The sequence below is a fragment of the Schistocerca nitens genome, chromosome 5, assembly GCF_023898315.1.
Source record: "Schistocerca nitens isolate TAMUIC-IGC-003100 chromosome 5, iqSchNite1.1, whole genome shotgun sequence".
NCBI lineage: Eukaryota > Metazoa > Arthropoda > Insecta > Orthoptera > Acrididae > Schistocerca > Schistocerca nitens.
The window spans coordinates 383,167,572-383,189,932 of record NC_064618.1 but is presented as its reverse complement, the minus strand read 5'-3'; the positions used below and the strand labels follow the sequence as shown (position 1 = coordinate 383,189,932).

The 22,361-nt window shown below is 37.3% G+C and overlaps 1 protein-coding gene across 3 annotated transcripts in view; it reads right to left on the bottom strand.

Annotated features, from left to right (window-relative positions):
* LOC126259309 (PAN2-PAN3 deadenylation complex subunit PAN3) overlaps nucleotides 1–22,361 on the bottom strand; it is a 129,618-nt gene that overhangs the window by 38,924 nt on the left and 68,333 nt on the right. For all 3 annotated transcript variants that reach the window (XM_049955986.1, XM_049955983.1, XM_049955985.1), the window contains 2 exons: nucleotides 17,808–18,181; nucleotides 3,063–3,202 (listed from right to left, as the gene is read on the bottom strand). In XM_049955986.1, the coding sequence (XP_049811943.1) occupies nucleotides 3,063–3,202; nucleotides 17,808–18,181 (514 nt within the window). The remainder of the gene's footprint in view (nucleotides 1–3,062; nucleotides 3,203–17,807; nucleotides 18,182–22,361) is intronic.

Sequence of the window (22,361 nt, the reverse complement as noted above, 5' to 3'; positions counted from 1 at the left end):
ATCTTGTGTTTCACACTACTACTTTTTTGGCTTCTTTTTTATGTCCCTTTTCCTTTTTTCTGTTTTCTATCAGAGATTTGGCTTATTTTCACTTATATATTTACCATTCCCACAATTAATTTAAAAACTATTCATTAAAAGTTAGGTAGTATTACAGTTTGCCCAAGGGGAAAAACAAAGTGTATCTTGCATTCCAACAAAAACTTGAGCTGGTGGTATTGTCTTTCAGTCCAAAGACCTATTTGATGCAGCTCTCCATGCTAATCTGTCCTCTGTGTGCCTCTTCATATCAATTATTCTAAGCTACATCTATGTGCCAATACATGCTATTGTCAGACCTTGGTTCCACTTTATCCCCCCACCCCCCATAACCAAAATTTACTATTTCTTGATACGTCACGATGTCTCCTATTGAATAAACCTTTGTTCTAGCTTGGTTGCATCCTAACACACTTTTCTTCCCAAATAGTTATGAATATCCACCTCCACACACATCAGATAATGACTTGAGGTGCATATTCTTACATAAAAACATATTTTCACAGTAAAAGCATGAATGATAATAACTAGTGGAGTGTTCTGAACTCAATGAACAAAATGTTGTCGGCAAAAATGTAGTCAAATATAAGGAGGAAGATGAAGAAAACAAGAAAGAAAGAAACAAACAAACAAAGAAAGAAAGAAAGAAAGAAGAAGCTAATTCTAATGCAACAGAAGCATTGAGTAGAGGGTACAGGTTCCAGTTTCTTGGTATTTTTTATGCATGATCGTTTTTGGAAAATGAGAAAGAAATCGAAATGATGAAACCTAAGGAAACTAAAAGAAAAACTAAATGTGAACTGAAAGGCCATGTATGAACTTTTATAGGTTATACAAAAATTAAGCATAAATTCTGGGAGAATTCAATGTGTGAAATGCTTTCACTAACAGTAAGCAAGTATTTTTTGCTTAGAAGAAAATGCTAGAGGTCATAATACTAAATAGTGTATCATCTTTCAAAGATACACAATTACTTCATAACAGCAATACTGCAGTGTATCTTCATGTTTCTTCCAGTACATTGACTGATCCATTAAATCTCAAGTGTTCAGCCATACAAATTACATTTCCACCACTGATATTCATGTGGCATATTTTTCGGCCATCTTCAGAGCAAACTGACCAACTGTTGGTTGGCCTACTACAAAAATAGTGAGAAGACATATAGTCGAATTACCAGTGGAAGAGATACAATAGTTCAAGCTCTTCTGCAAATCATTGTAGAACACAGAAGTAATTATTTATAGATCCAAACAACATTAATAAACTTCCAACACTAAAAAATACATGTCAACTAATTCTTCTGTCAGTCCTTGGTGGACCAACATTATTATGAATGGAAATCATTACTAAGCTTATATTCTACAGAATTAATGTATTGAGTTAGCTGGTTTTCAGGTTACAAGTCCATCATCAGACTATCCATCTCCGAGGGAGATACAATGTTTGTAAACAACTTTGGAAAATATTTTACACATCTAGACTGAGGCAAAAAAACAAAGTGTGGTGGCAAAACAATTTAAAAGGTAAAATGTTTAACAATAAATAAATGCAAAGGGAGCAAAAAGGAAAAATATTAACACTATATTAAAAAACTGTGGCTATATACAAATTTACATTAAATAAATAAACCAAGTAAAATAAAACTGGTACATGATGAGATTACTTTAAGAGGTATTAAATATGGAAAGTTATACAGAAATAAACTAAAAGAAAAAAAATTATGATCCATATGCTGCCCCTTCCATTGTCTTCAGAACGTGTACATTAACACACCAAGGACAGGTATCACAGATTGTAGCAAATACACTGAAATCCTGCAACCATAGTGTTTCCTACTATGTGAAGAACACCACAGCCCAGTGTATTTTCAATAGCAAAGATAAGACCCAATTACTAGCAAATAGTGTGCTATACAAAATTACTTGTCCTGTCTGTGATATGTTTTATACTGGTCAGTCAGGCACAGATAAAGCAATTAAGCTGGCTGAACACGAATACAGCTGGAGGTTGCAGAATTGTGAATCCACATTTGCTGAGCAGGTATTGAGTGAGGACCACAACTACCAGCCACAGTCCCATGTCCTTCATTTAGCTAACACAGGCCAAAAACTCAATCTGTTGGAAGCCCTAAAATCAACACACATCTAGCTCACAGTCGTTAATTAATCTTAAATGACCAAACACAGCTTATTATTGCCCCTCTTCTAAACTTCACATAATCCTCACAGTTTTCCACTACATTCCACACTGTCTGTCTCTTCATATTCCTCAGTTTTCCTGTATTTATTCAGTCCTTTTTATCTTATTGAGATTGCCTATGTACTTCACATATTCTGTTGTTACAAATGTTAATTCTTTCTTTTAACTGGTTTCTGTATCACTTTCCACATTTGATAACTCTTAAAGTACTGATTTTATTGTGTTTATTTATTAATGTATACTGTTATGAAGGTACAGTTTTTGAATTTAGTGTTAGTGTCTTTCTTGTTTGCTTCCATCATATTTATGGTTCAACTTTTTATCTTCTAAATTACATTACCACAACATTGTCAAAGATGACATTTACTGTCTGTCTGTGTCTCAATCTACATATGTAACATTGTTTCCAATGTTGTTTACAGATATTGTAACTTTTGTGGCAATGATAGTTAAAGTTGAGGACACATTGAGCTGCAGACAGCCACAGCAAAAAGTCTTCTATACAACTGAGCTTTCAGTCACAAGGCCTTCTTTTAAAGTAGAAGACATACACACACACACACACACACACACACACACACACACACACACACACACAACTTTCTCCACTGGAAAGGAAGCCTTGTGGCTGAAAGTTCAAATGTACAGCAGTCTCTTTGTTGTGCCTTTCTACAACTCAACATCTCCTCAATATGGTGAGTAGCAATCCATCCATTCCACAATATTAAACTTGATTATTTTCCATACAAAAGCAATTTCCCTAACCTCTTCATCATACACTAAATGAGAAAACAGAAAAAAAAAACTTATCTGCTGCTCACATGATGAGATTACGGAGATCTGATGAATAGGTACGAGTTACAAGATCCAATGATGTCTGGATATTCTCTCGTTGTATTGCCATGAGAGATCTGCATCCCAGTGCAAGCACTAGTTTTCCCAAGGCAGTTAGATCTTCTTGCTGTCAGACCATAAAACAGAATGCATTATGCTGTTACAGAGATCTTTAGATTTTACATTCTACAACAATGAAAATCCAGTATTAAATTTGTTTGATCGGTTTTACGCAACCACAAAATGTTCCAAATCTATAACGCAATCTATCATAATGAGTAAACTAGTGCATCGCAAGGGAAGAAAGGATGGGGGTGATGAGGAGGAGGGGAGGGGGTGAAGGAGTTTGCTTTTCCTTTCTTAATGCCTCAGTAAGCTGCCTTCGGTTTGGACAAATTAGTATGAAATATAAATTAGACGTTAAATGTACTGAAGTCTTCATGTTACTCATTTTTATACAGTATCATTGTCTCAAATGTAATGGGATAATAGAATGCAAACATAATTTATTGTTTTGCCTGCTATGTTAAGGTTAACTTCATATCTTTGTAGTTTGTTCTTTTAATTTTACATTTTTCTTCTGTTTTTAGATGGCAATCCAAATGAAGCTAATAACACAAGAAAATATGAAACCTAAAAGTATCACCAGTACTTTAGTAAACACAGCTTCCACCAATCCCTCTGACTGCACTGCCTCAGTGGCACTTTTTTCCCCTCTAATCTACCATTTTTTCTTTTTTTTCCCCATATGTCTGGACATAATCAATCAACTTCTCTTTTCAACCTCCTAATACAGTACTTCTGTATGTTTTACAAAGGAAGATCCCTAGTTATAACATGACATAAAAACTATTTCTCCATAATTACTGTTACCTACAAATTCTATTCTCTCACATGAATGTTATGTAACATAATAATCCAGACATATGATTTCAGATGTTCAGCTGCATTGCTACATTTTACGATCTGTTGTATTCTATATGTATCTCTCTTTCCTGGTTTCTCAATAGTCTACCCTTTCCTTTTCAGTTGACTTCATTTTTGTGTGCTGTTAATCTGTTTTAGCTTTAAATGAAATACCCACTGATAATGAAATGTAAATCTTGTTTTTAGTACTGCATTTGGTACTGCAGTACAGTGTTCTCAGTTGTCCTTAAGTGCATTGTAACAGTATCTTTCAATGCCAGCTTCAATTTGGGGAATAACCAGGAGTTGACTGGGGCCAAATCCAATGAACATGGCGGGGGAGCCAGGACTATGATCTGTTTGCTGGCCAAAAACTTTAAAACAATTTGTGAGTGGGGCATCATTGCTGAGGAGCAAATGGGAACTCATATCTTGGTATTCGGGATGAATTCGACGAATTGTGGCCCACAAACAATAGAAGACTCAAAAAGCTTGACAATGTCCCACCACTCCACCGTCAGTGTCCGATGAGTGTCAGGCATATACTGTTACATTTGCAGCCAGGATACATGCTGCTGCAATGCTAGCGCTCTTGATTTTCTACAAAGCTGTTGTTGAAACTTCAAGGATCGAATGCCACAACTTGCTGTGAGACAGCACAGCAGTTTTGAATTTGACACAAGCACTCCTAACAGCATTGGGACAAACTGTGTATTGATGTTTCTTTTAATATTAATAATAATAGTAATAACAGTAATTCTGAATCAGTGGTAAAATACAGGGAGCGAAAGGTTATTTACAATTTGTAAAGAAACCAGATGGCAGTTATAAGAGTCAAGGGGGGTGAAAGGGAAGCAGTAGTTGGAAAGGGAGTGAGACAGGGTTGTAGCCTATCCCCGATGTTATTCAATCTGTATATTGAGCAAGCAGTAAAGAAAGCAAAAGAAAAATTTGGAGTAGGAATTAAAATCCATGGAGAAGAAACAAAAACTTTGAGGTTCGCCGATGACATTGTAATTATGTCAGAGACAGCAAAGGACCTGGAAGAGCTGCTGAACGGAATGGACAGTGTCTTGAAAGGAGGATATAAGATGAACATCAACAAAAGCAAAACGAGGATAATGGACTAGTCGAATTAAATCGGGTGATGCTGAGGGAATTAGATTAGGAAATGAGACGCTTAAAGTACCAAATGAGTTTTGCTATTTGGGGAGCAAAATAACTGATGATGGTCGAAGTAGAGGATATAAAATGTAGACTGGCAATGGCAAGGAAAGTGTTTCTGAAGAAGAGAAATTTGTTAACATCGAGTATAGATTTAGGTGTCAGGAAGTCGTTTCTGAAAGTATTTGTATGGAGTGTAGCAATGTATGGAAATGAAACATGGATGATAAATAGTTTAGACAAGAAGAGAATAGAAGCTTTCGAAATGTGGTGCTATAGAAGAATGCTGAAGATTACATGGGTAGATCACATAACTAATGAGGAGATATTGAATAGAATTGGAGAGAACAGAAATTTGTGGCGCAACTTGACTAGAAGAAGAGATCGGTTGGTAGGGCATATTCTGAGGCATCAAGGGATCACCAATTTATTATTGGAGGGTAGCGCGGAGGGTAAAAATCGTAGAGGGAGACCAAAAGATGAATACAATAAACAGATTCAGAAGGATGTAGGTTGCAGTAAGTACTGGGAGATGAAGGAGCTTGCACAGGATAGAGTAGCATGGAGAGCTGCATCAAACCAGTCTCTGGACTGAAGACCACTACCACAACAACAACAACAACAACAGTAATCTCTAAACTGTGTCCTCAGCTTGCAATAGGTTTTATTTTAAATGCAATTTCACTAACAATATAGCTGATAACTACACAGATTTGCTGCATGAGCCTTGACTCTTGTGTGTCCGAACTCTTACATTACATTTTTCAGCGAAGCATAGGAAAGTGCCTCTTGTAAATTGCTTGTTCATTGCCACAACAATTTTTTTTTTGCTGAATCTTGCCATTGTATAAGGCTACAGTTGTGGGTTAAAAGAACAGTAATGCCTTGCTTTTAACACACCAGAATAAATGTTCCTTAGTATATGGGCTGTCTCATGTATTTTTATGACAAAACCGCAAATTTTTCACTTCTACTGACCAATAACAATGTTTTTCCCTAATGAAATGCAGTTAATAGATTTGATTTAAAAGATTAAAACCATGGTGTCATGAAATGGACTAAATATGAGTACAAACACAGCTCATCTTGGCACAAATATTGTTAACTTTTACGTACGGAATGCTTGCGGAGTGTATAGTTATATTTACAAGAAACTATGTACAGTAAGTCAGAGTTCTCATTTATACAGTGACTATCTCTGATACTCATTACCCTTTAAATGTATGAAAGAATAAGAAGAAAATGATGATGAAGAAGAAGAAGAAGAAGAAGAAGAAGAAGAAGAAGAAGAAGAAGAAGAAGAAGAAGAAGAAAATGATTATGATGATGATGATGATGATGATGATACATTAAACTTACATACTGGATTTAGTAATTTTCTTCTACTTGCAGAATAAGCCCGTTCTCAAAAATAGAGCAAATCTTCTAACTGTTACCTTTACTTTGATATAAACAAGAATTTGGAAGTATCTTATTTGCAGAACATATTCATTTGCTGATTACGTAAAATAGGTCCTAACAGAAGACAGAATCTTCAGGGATGTGGACCAAATTAAGGTGAACATCAACAAAAGACAAGTTAACCACAGAGACTTAACCCGTATGCTGCATTAACAATAAAGTATTGTTATATTGATTAGTGCTTGTATCAGAAAAATTTAGCCTACTATATCAGAAAGAAAGGTACTACATTGACAAAAGCTGCTACTGCCGAAGTTTTATAAAATGTTAGCTGCTTATCAGCTACTGATGGTTTAACATTTACTTGCTTGCATTGGTATCCTTTTAGAAAAATTACCTACATCAACAAATAGAATATACCAATTTCTGGCTTTGTGTTAGATGTGAGATTCTTGAATACCCTTGCAGCAGAGCATGTAACTCCACCCTGTACCCTAAAAAAAAAAGAGGACAAAGTCTACAAGATTGTATTACTTTGTACTGTGATTGTGCAAATTATATTTTTAATTAAAAATGATTTTCCTTACAAGCAACAAAAACATTATGGAATAAAGATATGGAAAAGTGAGTGTAAGAACTAGAAGATCATTAAGAGATCCCTGCAAGATATATGGTTATCTAATTTATGCAGTATTCTCACAACCCACTTCTGCTGAATAAACACTATATTTACTTTCAATGCACTGCTCCCAGAACACTGTTCTATAAAACAAGGAGTGAAAATATGCAAAATAAGTCAAAATCTTTATCTTTAGTTCAGCGCAATGAGAAAGGCTTTTATAAACAAAAGATGCTGCGCTACTTAGCTAATTTTTCTGTGAGCTGATCTATTTTCACTTGCTATCTAGATATCTGTTGTGTTTCATTTAGCATGTGACCATTCATGTCTATTTCAAATTCTAGCATGCCTTTTGCTTGTCTGAAACTGCGTTGTGTGGGACTTAAAACTGTTTGCTATGAAACTGATGTGACCTGTGTTTTCTAGATCATATATCAAAGTTAAAAATGAAAGTGGATTCAGTACTGCTTCTTGTGGGACTGCACATGTTCTGTTCCCTCATTCTGAGACTAGCTTCATTCCCAATATTGGTAGCACCATTTACACTTAGTGTAAACATCATAGAAAGAGCAACATAAACACACAAACCAAAAATGTAAATATGCAGGATTAAAGGTATCTTGTTAAAAGCAGGTATGTAAGGAGATCAACTATATCTTCTCTCAGTAAGTGTCACAAATAGCTTCCAGCCTGCATTTCTTACATTATTATTAAGCATATAGTATTTTTTGTGACATTGGGTTTGGAAGTAGTAAGGAAAGATTTGACCCTTAAGTTTCAATCAACATGTTTACTGGTAACAATAAATATATCACAATGCATAAATATTATTTTGACATTTGCAAGACACAACAAACATAAATATAATGTACAGGGTGCGGCACTTAAATACGGACGAATTTCAATTTGAATTTCCCGCCATATTGCAGATCTGCTGGAGGTGCGATTGGCATTCTTGAAAGTCACACTCATCTAGTAAAGTCAGAACCTCAAAATAGCCAAGAAGCTATGAACAAGTGCAGAGTAAAACTGAAGAGCCACAATTATTGAAAGTCTTCATGCCGAGTGTTCACCCAAGGAAATAGTACGATTGTTTGGGTACCTTGAGATAAACTGTTTACGATATTGTGACAAAGTACAATGCTTTGGAGAAGTCTGGGGACGGTTCCACTAACCCGGCATGGAAACCTCATTCGAAGAAACGTGTGTCACAAACTGCGGCACTCATCGAAAAGGCTTAGGCACTGATTTCAGGGGACCCGAGGATATTGCTGAGGAAATTGGTGTCAGTAATGAATGTCAGCAAGCGGACAATGCGTCGGAAGGCAAAGGAGGACCTCATACAAGCCATTTAGTCCAAAACTGGCTCTCAGATTAGATTGACATGTTCAGATCGAAGGAGTTCTTGCCCTCGAATAGCCCAGATTTGAGCCCTTCAATTACTATGTTTGGAGCATAGTTGACTCACCCTATGTCACATCTCTATGCACTGCTATTGAAGCAGCATTCGTGAATACGGACAGAGCTGTAGTGCTGTTTCAAAGAGTGTGTCCGATCACTTCAGAACAGGATTGGAGGCAGTCATCATGGCTGAAGGGAATTACATCAAATAATATACTCTTGAAAGATACCACTACTTATATATAAAAAGATTTTCATTTTTATTTGTATTTTGTTTTAATATATTTGCTTTTTTAAAAAAAAGTCTCAGAATTTCATCCAATGTTTATGCTCCTTACACCGAGTGAGGTGTCGTTTAGCATTCACCATCGTGATATGTGGCTTATGAGCAGCCGTTCGGCCATGAAATCCAAGTTTTCTCACCTCCCACCTAACTGTAATAGTACTTGCAGTGGATCCTGATGCAGTTTGGAATTCCTGAGTGATAGTCTGGATAGATATCTACCTATTACACATTATGTCCCTCTTCAACTGTCAGCAATCTCTGTCAGTCAACAGACGAGGTCAGCCTGTATGCTTTTGAGCTGTAAGTGTCCCTTTACATTTCCACTTCACTATCATATCGGAAACAGTGGACCTAGGGGTGTGGAAATCTCGCGTACAGACGTATAACACAAGCGACACCCTATCACCTGACCACGTTCGAAGTCCACGAGTTCTGCGGAGTGCCCCATTCTGCTCTCTCACAAAATCTAAGGACTACTGAGGTTGCTGATATGGAGTACCTGGCAGAAGGAGGCAGCACAATGCACCTAATGTGAAAAACTTATGTTTTTGAGGGTGTCCAGATACTTTTGATCACATAGTGTATACAACTGTGTCATTAACAAAGTTCCTGTGGTTGTAATGAATTGTCTGCAAAGTAATAGAATATGTAACATTAATAGCAGTGGTCATCACACTTCTTAGGGCACATATCAAATTACTACTGTGAATGTACATGATTATGTACAGACTTTTTTCTGTCAAAAGTCCTCAGTACAGCTACATATCTTGCCAAATATTCCACACAAAAGGATCCCTCCTCCATCATTATACTACAGGCATTACATTATAGTGTCACATTTTGTCCCCACAAATGTGTTTAGCTACAGCAATTCCGATGTATTATCCTAGTTATTCTTTGAGTTTTGAGATCTAGATTATCCCACGCTTCTAATCACCACGACTCTTACATTCTCATATTTTTAAGTTGATCTGTATGTGTTATATGTGGAAATAAATGTGTGGTTCTATCTGATGTCCACATATTTGGTGACCCTGACATGATAGCACTACAGCACAGTTGGGCCAGTTTCAGCATTCTGCAATGTATCGCAACGTGAACGTCTGTCATTCCACGCTAGCCATCCCAAACTCGTTCTCACATGAAAATGGACAACTCACTGGTCACCACAGAACCAGCTGTGAGCAGTGCAATTACAAGGGTTAGTATTAAGCCTTCGCTGTTCCGGCCAAGTATTGTAGTTCGCGCAGCTTGAAAGCCAGTTTGTCCTTGTGCAGATCCCAGCAGATGAAATGAAATATAGTTAACTGGTCACATCAGTTACAGAGGACCTAGACACATAAGTGCAGGATATTCTAGCTGCACTGCCAGACACGAATCAATGTGTCAATCAAGAATTCAGTGGTGACATGCTTCTGACAGTCAGAGGCGAAGCGACTAGAGAAGCTTTTGTGGACCGAGGAGCTCAGCAACTGCACACCGTCACATCTTTTATGCCATTTGCGCGCACTGGCAAGCAATGCAGTGAGGGGCGACATGCTGCACAGTATTTGGTTGTCCCAATTACCCTCAGACACTCAAAAAATTTGACAATGTGCGCAGGTGACTAAATGCACTGCCGCAGACAGCGGACAGGATCGCTGAGATGTATCCTGCAGAACATATAAACACTGACGCTGTGACAGAACTTGCCTGCAGTGGCACTAGCATTGCTACAGTCACAATTAGCAGAACTTACCATGCAGGTAGCCACATTACAAACAGTACACACCAGCCAGCGACTGCACCGCCAGACATCATGACCTCACACCCACTCACCATTGGCACCAAGTATCTACTGGTATCACAAGACGTTTGGCAACCACACATGGAACTGTACACCACCATGCAAGTGAAAACATGAAGCGGAAACCATAGCAACAACAGCTACTTCTATCAGTAGTACACATTGACTTTGTTACAGACCACAACACAAAGTTACAATACCTAGTAGAAATGGGGCAGAAGTGTCAGTATACCTGGCAACTCGTCTACCACGTCAGAGCTATGGTCAGGTCATATTATTGTTTAAACTTGGATTATGCCATACATTTGAGCAGCAGTTCACGGTAGCTGATATAACAATCTGTCACTGGCGCCGATTTCTTATCCTTTTATGATACGGTGCCTGACCTACGACGCCAGCAGCTGATCGATTCGACTACAAACCTGAATACTCTAGGGACGGTGTGTTGTGTCATGCCAATCATGGTACATATGGTCGCAGGAAGTATGCCATACACATGACAACTAAAAGACCTTCCTGAAATCGAGCATCAGTCGCCTGCTCTCCCGCCAATTAAACAAACAATGGCGCATCAGACTTTGACCACACCAGGCTCAACAACTCACATTTGGCCTAGATGTCTGATGTCAGGGAAGTTGAAAGTTGTGAAGCAGGAATTTCACAGCACGCTGTCACCAGGCATTTGCAATGTTTCGAATAGTAGCTAGGCAGCCTCAATTCATGTGGTACCTAACAAAAACACGGATGACATCCATGTGCCGATTACTGTCAGCTCAATGTGAGGAACATCCCGGATCAGTACACAGTGCCACACCAGGTACTGATTCAGGTACTTCCAGTGTTCATAATAAGACTGTATTTTCCACCATTGATCTGGCCCGGGCATACTATCATGTCCCTGTTGCTACAGAAGATATTCCCAAAACAGTCATGACAATACAGTTCGTCCTATTTGAGTTCACTAGGATGCCCTTTGGTTGGTGCAATGCAGCACAGATGTTCCCCCATTTCAAGGATGAGATCACTAGGGACTCAGATTTCTGTTATGTCTACATATATGGCATGGTGGTGGTATGTGCATCAGAAGAAGAACATTTACAGCATCTGGCACGGGTATTTGATTGCTTATGTCCACAAGGCTTGGTAATTAATCCTTCAAAGTGTACTTTCGAAGCAAGGAAAGTGCAGTTTCTTGCTTACATGAAAGACGTGCATGCTATTCATGCCGAATTGTATGGAGGCACAACCTACTGTACTCCTCAGTCTATGGGCATCACTCAAAAGTGATGTGAAGTCTTTGGCAGCAGAACTAGTATATGGGCAAATGCTACATCTGGCTGAAGAATTCTTGCACAGCACAGCAGACGATACAATCGCTGTATCACACTTTACTACCAGATTACGGGAGCATATACACCAGCTCAGACCAACAGCACCCAGAACAGAAGTCAGTTTAGAAGACACTCATTTTGTGTTCATAGATCTCGACAATTGCAAACACATTTTCTTACATAATGATGCAGTATGCTAACCATTACAGGCACCATATGATGGACTGTAGGCAGTGATTAGCAGAGGCAATGACAAATTCTGAATCAGAATCAATGATGTGCCTGCCACCGTCATGATGGACCAATCAAACCCACATTTTTCAACGCATTGGATACTGAAAACACCTCAGGATCCACACAAGCAAAATATGACAATACAGTGCCAGGTAATGTTCCAGTACAGCACAATCACCAGGAGATATGATGAACACAGGTGCCTTGAAAAAGAAAACAATGCCAAAGATTGTACGTCACAACTGTTGGGGTCACTGACTCAAGCAGCATAATGTCAGCTTTCAAAAAGCAGTTGTAACAACGAACGAAGTTTAATCTACGATATCGTTAGCAATAGGGAGGGCACTCATGTAGTGTGTCATTCTGTCCCAGCAAGCACCTGTGTACAGTGGTACGTAAACATTCCATGTAACTGCAAATTCCAGTGTGTTATCCTAGTTTCTCTTTGACTTGAGAGTTCTACATTACTCCATGCTTCTCATCAAAGTGACTCTTACTTTCTCATACTTATAACTGTTCTGTATGTGTTATATGCAGAAATAAATGTTTGTTTATATCTTATGTCAACAACATCATAAAATGGAAACAGTTTAGACTCATTTAATGGTGTAACATACAACAAAATAACTTTCTTAAAGAAAATTAAATACTATCACACCATTCACAAAATAATGCACTACATACACTGTAGAGTAAAGGGTCCTCTATCCATAAAAGTGTCCAGTCCCTCTCATCAGCTAAAATAAGGTACCCTCATGGCCACAATATAGCTCTCGTCAGTGGTAAGTTGCAATCTCTTGTTTTCAGCTATTTATCCTCTGACAAAGAACTGACCGTATTAACAATAAGGTACCAGTGCTCAGGAGGATCAACAATATACCAAAATTTATTCATGCTGCTACAAATTTAAAAAAATAAAACAAAAATGATTCCATAATCATTTTGTAGATGTGCTCTGTGCAGAATGTTCTGAATAACACTATTAAAACTACACAGTTAGCCAACTGCTTCACAAAACAGTGTATAAACACAAAAATTCTGATTAGTAAACAATTATCAGATGAGATTCAAGAAGAAAAGCCTGGCAGCAAATGACAAAAATTCAGTCAACCCAACAGGATCAAAATTATTTAGAACAATGGGGATGTCCAAATTTTAAATGATCTTGATTGACTTAGGAGCAAGCCCTTAAAAAAGAAATGGCCATTGCAAACTTATACCACTGCAAGAAATTCGGTAGGTATTCATATTTGCCATCATGGCCAATTCACTTATACCAATCTCGGATGACCAATTCCGGTACTTATCACCTACACCACGGATTTTCTTGCAAAATCACTTCAATCCATAAATGTATTTTCAATCAGTTTACAAAAGCTGACAAATTAAAAATCTCCCTGTTTGAGTTAGAATCAAAGCTATTACAGATCTGTCAAGACTAATCAAACTTTTTGTACACCTAGCAGCAAGAATACCTTATATACTGCTAATGGGACCCTTGTATGTGCTCTTAAAGCCCTGATCTCATAAAATACCCAGGATCTAAAAGTTCCAAGACTGCCAGAAGCAACCACTCTGAGCCAGGGCTCAGTTACATTTTCCATGGGCTCAACCAACCATTAATGATCCTAGGCATGCGCCTTGGGATTTATTCATGTCTGCCATCTTGCCTACAGTTGATGAACACTTTAAATGCTGAACCAGTACTCTAGAACTGACACTAGGTCTCATTGTTATTTCCTTTATGAATGCAGTGCACTTTGGCACAAACTTTCCAACAAATCTGTCTTCAGTTTACCTATATATAACAAATTTCCTGCGTTCTGTTGAAGTACAAGGAGTGATCAAAACGTAACGGGAATTTTTGTTTTGCTTACAGAATCTTTTTTTATTATTATTATTCATCACCACCAACCTAGTCTCCTTCAAAGTAATCCCCCTCAGATATAATACAGTGCTTTTTCCAATCTTATAAGCAGTCTGGAACTCACTTTTCATTATGGTGTTCAGCTTCTCCAGCAACTCTTTTTTTATCAAATCAGTAGTGGCAAAACAATGTCCTTTCATGGTTCTCTTCAGTCTTAGGAATGGAAAGAGGTCACAGGGAGCCATGTTTGGTGAATATAGTGGCTGAAGCAACATAATGGTTTTGTTTTTTTGCCAAAAAATTACGAACTAGCACTGAGGTGTGAGGGGAGCATTATCATGATGCAATGTCAGCAAGTAGGTTTGACAAAATTTAGGTTGTTTTCTTCAGACTGCTTCACACAAACAGCGCATAACTTCCAGGTAGTATTCCTTATTGACCATATGACCATGACATGGAAACTTGTGAAGCATTTTAATTAAAGAAAACAATGAGAAGAAGCTTCACATGTGATCGAACTTGTCGAATTTTTTTCGGTATAGGCTCTTCAACAGTATCCACTGGGACGACTGGGCCTTCGTTTTGACGTCATACCGGTATACCCATGTTTCAACACCTGCTATTACCTTCTTTATAAGTTGTGAATTGCTGTCATCTTCATTCAGAAATTGCTGAGGAAGTCTACACAATATCGATTTTGGTCAAAGTTCAACTATATCAGAACGAACTTCGCTATTATACATTTCATTCCCAAAACATGTGCACAAATCATTTTGTATAAGTCAAAGAATAAGCCGATATCATCAGCAACCTCTCTGACCGTGATTTCCCAGAACCATTTTCTTTACTTCTTCCAAACTGTTGTCAGTAATTGATGTGCTAGGGCATTCAGGGTAGTTGTCATCTTCAACATCTTCTCGACCTTCTCTGAAACATTGTAAACTCTCGTCTTCCTCACAGTAGATTTGTCAAATCCAGAGTCAACATTTTGAATGCAGTGCTGCACTTTATTCGATTTTTCAAGCAAAATTCAATGCAATTACTTACATCCATCTTTTTTTAAAGCAAAGTTAGCCAAGCATTCGAAAATACATATAATCTTTCTGACTGTCAACAATAAACTAATATTCAAAACAATTGAAAATGCTTAAAAAAACTGAAAACTGGATATGTAAAGCCCCAAAATCTAAAAAAAAAAAATTCTAATTACTTTTTGATCACACCTCATATACCAAATGCACTTATTCTGTATGCTAGGGAACAATGTGGAACTCTACTTAAAGCATTCTCCAAGTCAAGAAACGATGTCAACCTGAGTTGTTCTATCTACACCCTTCTGAACAAGATGGCTTTTACATCACTGATGCCGGCAGTAGCCATGAGGATAGCAGTTTTCTGGTCCCCAGACTCCATCACACATGAGAATAGTATATGTTCCATAATTCTAAAAGAAATTGAAGTTAATGATGTAGGTCTATAATTTTGCTCATATATCTTTCGAACCTTCTTATATATTGGATAGACATGTGAATTAGTCCAGTCACATCATACACACTGTTGTTCCACTGACCTATGGTAAACTTGCATTAGCAGAGAAGCCAGTTTCTTCAGATATTTAGAATAAAATCTAATGGGTATTCCATCAGATTCTGTGCCCTTTCCTCTATCAAGCAATTTGAGCAGTTATTCAGTTTTGTCCTCAGTTATTTCTGTATCTATCAACTTTCCATCCATGCAATGGTCTAACATAGGAACTGAGTTATGAACATCTTTGGAGAAGAATACTAATTCATCCTTTTTATCATCTTTCATTTCAGTACCACCATGGTCAAACCATGTGGACAGACTATGTTCCACTAACTGATTTAAACACAAGACCTTAACTTACCAGTTTTTTGAGATCTCACGAGGTAAGACCTTGCTTCCAACCTAATTCAATGCTTCTCACAAGCTGTCTTTCAACGTGTTTTGATTTTGTACAGCTTTTATTTGCCAAAAAGGGTTTTGTTTCATTGAAATCTTCTATGCAGCTCTCTCTGTTTTTGTATAAACTTTCTCAAATTATTACTGAAGTGATGTGTCTTTCCCATCACTCATTATCTTCAATGGGACCAACTTATCTATCACATGGACTGCAAAAATCTGAATTTCTGCCACTGATCCTCCAATTTCTTCTCCAAGCAATTAAATGTTTGTTGGCGAATGTTCAGGTAGTTTCTGATAATTCTCCTCCTGCACTAGGGTTGCAGAAATATATTTATACCTTTCTTAACTTTTAACTGAACATCATAGATATTTTTGAAAAATATTTTGAGTACTGTGTCAGAAGATTCTTCGTCCCTGCCTATAACTCTATAAACATATGTATGTGCATCTCCTAGTCGATATAGAAGGTAGACTGAAACCTCCCCATATTGCCCCTGCATGGTCGGAAGATTAACATGCAATATTTTCCACGTTTTCTCTGAAGTGTTCCACAACTTAGATCGTGATGTGAATGGATGATAGTAACATCCAACTACTATTTCAGGTTTGCCCTTATCTTCAGCCAGATTATCTTGCATTCTGCCTCAGTATTTATTTCATTAGACATTATGGAGTTTTTATGGTAATAAATGTGCTGTCACTGTTGGGGACTTGCTCAGTCTTTAGGTAGATATTCCAGTCTGAACTGATTATTTCACTACTGTTGATTGTGTTTATTAGTGAGCAACAGTACCTCTGGAAACTTGCTCTGAATGCTTCTGCACCTAATTAATATCTGACTTAAATTGTTTTGGTTGGCATACAATAATGCTTGTTCATCTTTTTAAAACCTAAATGAACTACACATGGTTCCTTAAGTACTATATTTAACTGCTTGCCCAATATACAGAAACCCTGAAAACTATCGTGCGCACACTGCACATACTCTTGCTACCTGTGCAGCTACTTAGGACTATATTACCTATTCAGAAGGATCCTACAGTTCCCTACAGCTCCCCACAATGTCAAGAAATCTACACCCAAGATCATCAATGTATAGACAGGGCCTTTGGTTTAAGTCTTTAACCCAAATCCAAATCAGATTTAATCATACAAACATAGAAGATTATAATTACAACATTTTTATGTGATCACTATGCTTTGTCACAATCATTCAAGTGTCTCATGAGCTTGCTTATTCCTCTATAATTATAGCACAACACTCTGAATATGCGCGTCAGTGTAAACTCACTGACCTCTTTAACACACATTCAAAGCATATGAAAGAGATGGTAATCATGAGCAATTTCAGGACTTCATGCAAAATATTTCAATACTGCAAATCCAAGTTCTGAAAGTATTTCAAAAGTTAGGCTGGCAGTGTTGGGATGTGCATGGTCCCATGACAAGGAAGAGGCTTTAGATAAGAGAATCCTCTTGTGTTAATTGCTGGTTTCCGTTGCCTGGGCATCAAATCTACAACTACTTCAACACTTTGCGAATCTCTCTGAGGTGGAGGTGCCAGAAAATTATGAACACGAAAATCATTAATAGTATCGTTGACTAAATGTATTAAGTTTCTAATGTATTTTTCAAAAATAAAAAATAATAACAAACTTATTAAATCTAGGACACAACATAATATAATTACATGCAAAGCATTACTACTCACACTGTTATTGGTGTGAATTGTTACATTACTAAAACGTAACATGCCAACAGCGGTGGTACAAATGTGACCTATAGAGAAAGAAAGTGTAACTGAAATGTACCTGATAGTGTGGTATGAGATGCAGTGGGTTTGTAGCTGTTGGGTCAAATGACAATACATCAGCAATGGCAAGACAGCTAAGACGAAGCCTTGATCTGCCTGTTAACAAAATCTTTGTAGGATCAAGTGTTCGACAAGCCAGTCCTGCAGAGTGTATTACTCTCAAAGCTGATGTTAACTGCATGATATAATTCCAGATTACATTTTCAGGAAGTTGTTGGCGTAATAAAGCATTCTTCTGATGACTGTATGGTCGTGGTGCTGATGGGTCTGCTGAGAAGGGATCACAGTAACCATTCACCGGTTCCACTTGTGTGAAATGCTTTATCATCATTGTCTCTGCACCAGGATGGTAATCATAAACGAATATCATTGCTGAAAAATTATAAGAGGAAATGTTTCAGTGAAGAGCTTTTTCCACATTATATACATAAAAAAATGAGTGTCACATAGAGGTACAGACAGATAAACAGTCCCTACTATGAAAAGTGGGAATTGTGACAGAAAAAATTTGGTTTGTACAGTTTTTCCCCAGGAGCAAACCAGAAGAAACTGGTAGAAAGAAGAAGTGATGTTAATGAAACCTTAACTCAAATCATATGCATATTTTCTCATGCATTTCACTCACCACATTAAATACCATTCAACATCCTGTTTCTGTAGATATTCCAACTTCTTGCCACTATTTTCTACTTGTTTGCTACCTAAAAATGAAAAACAACCTTTGGGTTCCCAAACTGTCATAAGCATGCCTGTTATTAATGGTTTCTAGTATTTAGACACTCATCAGAACTTTTGAAGATTTGAGCCTGTTGATCTGTCCAGCATTTCATAATTAATGGTGCTGCATAGAAACTTACTATGTAGGAATTAGTAAGAAGTATTGTTGACATACAAAACTCTTGCGTGAACACAATGTTTTGTTACATTTCATGCAAGCAAACCATGTCAAGATTGATAATTAGTAGAGAATTACTAATGTAATAAGTAGTGCAGATGACCCTAACATTCATTACATTGTTATCTTAGTCTCTAAAATGTGTTTGAATTTGTAAGATAAACTACAATGCACCATAAACGAAGTAAACTGATTGTCCAATGACATTAATATTGACTTTGGGCACAGACAAATGAGTACCAGTATTTTACAAATAAAACAGTGCTCAAACAGTTCCATTTTCAAATGTGGTAAATATGTATGGTTAAAAAATCATCCTATCTGTCAGACAGAACTGAGTTTTCAAACTAGCTTCATCACAACAAAGAAAGAAAATTTTCAATTGCTGCATTGTGGCTGATGGATTACAACTATATAAACAATAATTACTGGCACACATTTATTTTTTCACTTTCAGAGTGTGATATATCTGGTGATCTCAGAAATTTCAAGGAACAATGTCACGTGAGAAAACAGTATTTTTGAGTGTCACTACTTCACTATATTAATTTGTAGAAATAACCACAAGTGCACTGCACTTGTTTCTCTGACATCACATTCTTATTTAGTAAGTACATGCACAGCCTGACAGACCACACAATTTACACACGTACAGAAGCAAGAACTAAAAACTATGGGATTACATGATGTTTCTTGTGGCTTCATGATATATGCAACTCTTTTACAGTGATCATTGTCTTCCATTTGTCAGGTTTCAGTTTCCCATCTGTGCAATCTTCATCATGAAGACCCCTTAAATTTCTATCATCATTAACATCTTGCATTCATCTTCTAGGTGGTCTTCCACATTCTTCTCATTCAGCTAAGTTCACTCAGAGTCTTTTGGCCATCGGTTATCATCCATTCGTTGGAGGCAGCCAAACCAAGTTTATATTTTGCTTTCTATGGCATTGAGAACAGTGTCTCTATCTCCTGTAATTTCCCATATTCTTCCATTTCAGATGTGCTCCATTCTGGAGATGCGACAATTTCTTATCAATAATCATCTTTCTAAGAAATATTTTTATTTAAATAAAGCAAAGATACACCACTTTCCAAAGTTAGTTTCTTGGTAGACATTACTTTGTGCACAATAGATTGAAATTAACTACTCTTGGTTTTACATTTTATTCATTACCGAGCCCTTATCAAGAATGTCTGAGGAAATTATTTGAGTAAAAAAAGGTCACCGGCATCTTATAATACCACATCATAGCTGGAATATCTTCTCAATAAGGTACACAGATATTATGGTACTCTGAAATTACTTAACAACCACATTTGCAGCGAAAAATGTAGTCACTTGGTACTTCACATTCAGTGCACTTCAGGTCATATATAGTGCTGTACACAAAACTGTGTTTAAAGCTGGAAGAGGAGCCATATAAAACTCCAGTCTAAGATTCATAAATTTCATAAAGTTACAGTGCAGCTCCCTTTGTTGCACTTAAATCCATCGTTGCCCACTATGCTGAATTCATGCAAGAGTTTTGTGCCTCTCTTTCACATACAGTTTATGAAGTCAGTCACTACCACAAATGAAGTTTATGTTGCACTTATATTGTTCCAGTGTTATCTATAGCTCAATGAGGAAAGACCATCAGATGTTCAATGGAATATTTATCTACAGCATGCGTCACATAAGTCATATCAGTATTAAGATTTAGTTAACATATACTAACACTAGTACAGAGAAATTCATTTTTTTGTCTCCCAATACAGTGACCTAATTTATGTATTCTATGATGTAATAAACTTAGAAAATCTTGCGAGTTCAAAATGAAGTCTTATTTATTACAACATACTTATCTGGTTGATGGACACAGATATCGGATGCAAATTCTTCAGCAAGAAAAGTAATCGTGACTTTAAATCTGCATTGTAAGACATTCTATGTAAGATATTCTACGCAATCCTTTCAAAAAATTTTCATTTACGAGGTATGATCAAAAAATTCCAGAAGATTTGTAATTTCAAGCCCATGATGTGTTGGAGCGTCATGTGGGTAGCATCCCTGCACAAGCCTGTGTAAAATGTGTAACTGCTTGAAGTTTCATTGTTGTATGTCTGTTAGTTTTTGTTCAGGGCTGTATTGTGTAAAATGTTGTGTGACACAGTTTGTGAATTTCGAGATGGCAGGGTTAGAGGAGCAACATGTCTGCAAGAAAACCTTTAAATAGACACACCAAATGATGCAAGAAGCCTGCTGTGATGAGTGCTTAAGCCACACTTGGTGTATCAGGAATTTCAACGAAACTGTGCATACCAATCAAAGACTAACTGTCAGAGATTGCAGAAGAATTAACATTTCAGCTGGGTCATGTCATGAAATCCTGATACAGTATCCTGGAATGCATCGTGTTGCTGCCAAGTTTGTCCCAAGGCTCACGAGTCAAGACCAGAAAGACCTTTGCCTCGCAATCTGTGAAGTGCTTTTGGATCGCGCAAATGAGAATGAGATGTTTCTTAACAGAATCATAACTGGTGGTGAGATGTGGTTCCACGGTTATGATGTTGAGACCAAGGTTCAGTCTTCACAATGAGTCAGGAAAGTTTCTCCAAGATCAAAAACGGCTCGTCAGATCAGGTCAAATGTCAAAGCCATACTGACAGTTTTCTTTGACTTTGAAGGCTTAGTTCATCATGAATTCGTGCCACAGGAACACACTGTTAATTGATGATACTATCTGGATGTGTTGCGACACCTGCAAGAATAGGTGAAAAGCAAACAGCCTGCAATGTGGCAAGACAATTCATGGCTCTTAGATCACAATAATGCACCCGCACATTCATCCCAGTTGGTGCATGACTATTGCACAAAAAATGAATTCACTGTGCTTCCTCATCCTCCGTATCCTCCAGAACTGACCCCTGCAGACTTTTTTATTTACAAAGTTGAAAAACCTGTTGAAAGGTTGAAGACTTGCAACAATATACGAGATAAAAGAAAACGTGCAGATGGCACTTAGCACGATCCAGAAAGCAACACACAAAGACTGCTTGCAGAAGTGGAAACAGCATTGGGAGCAGTGTATCAATAGTGAAGGAGAGTATTTCAAAGGAGATCATGCACAAGGTAAGTGTAGAAAAATTTTGTGGACAAAATTCCAGAATTTTTTGAACATACCTCATATTAGTGTTATAGAGGAGCAAGATGGTGGTGACATTTTGCTTCCTATGGTGAAATACATTTATTGGCCAGCTAATCAGCCACCCAATTAACATGAAATTCAACATGGCATGTTATCCGTTAACCCTCTGATGACTCTGGACATGTTAAACTGCTGCTCCTGTTCCGATTTGCTTTAGTTGTGTTTAGGCACATTACCTCGCCAATCCCTTTGTGCTCTGGACATAATTACATGCAGAGCCAAATTTGCTCCTGAAGTGCCTACCAGCTGTTCAACTTTAGGACAGTTCAATTAGATTCCCTGTTTGCATTTTGGGAGGGTATAGAATTAAATTCAGGAATTTTCTCATAAGCATTAAAGGTGTGAAAATTTCTGTACCCTCTTCATCTATAAATGAGCATGTTCTCTATTCTCATCATAATTTTAACAATAATTAAATGGAACACAGATGATTTTATAAATGTTCAGATATTTTTTGTATTTTTAT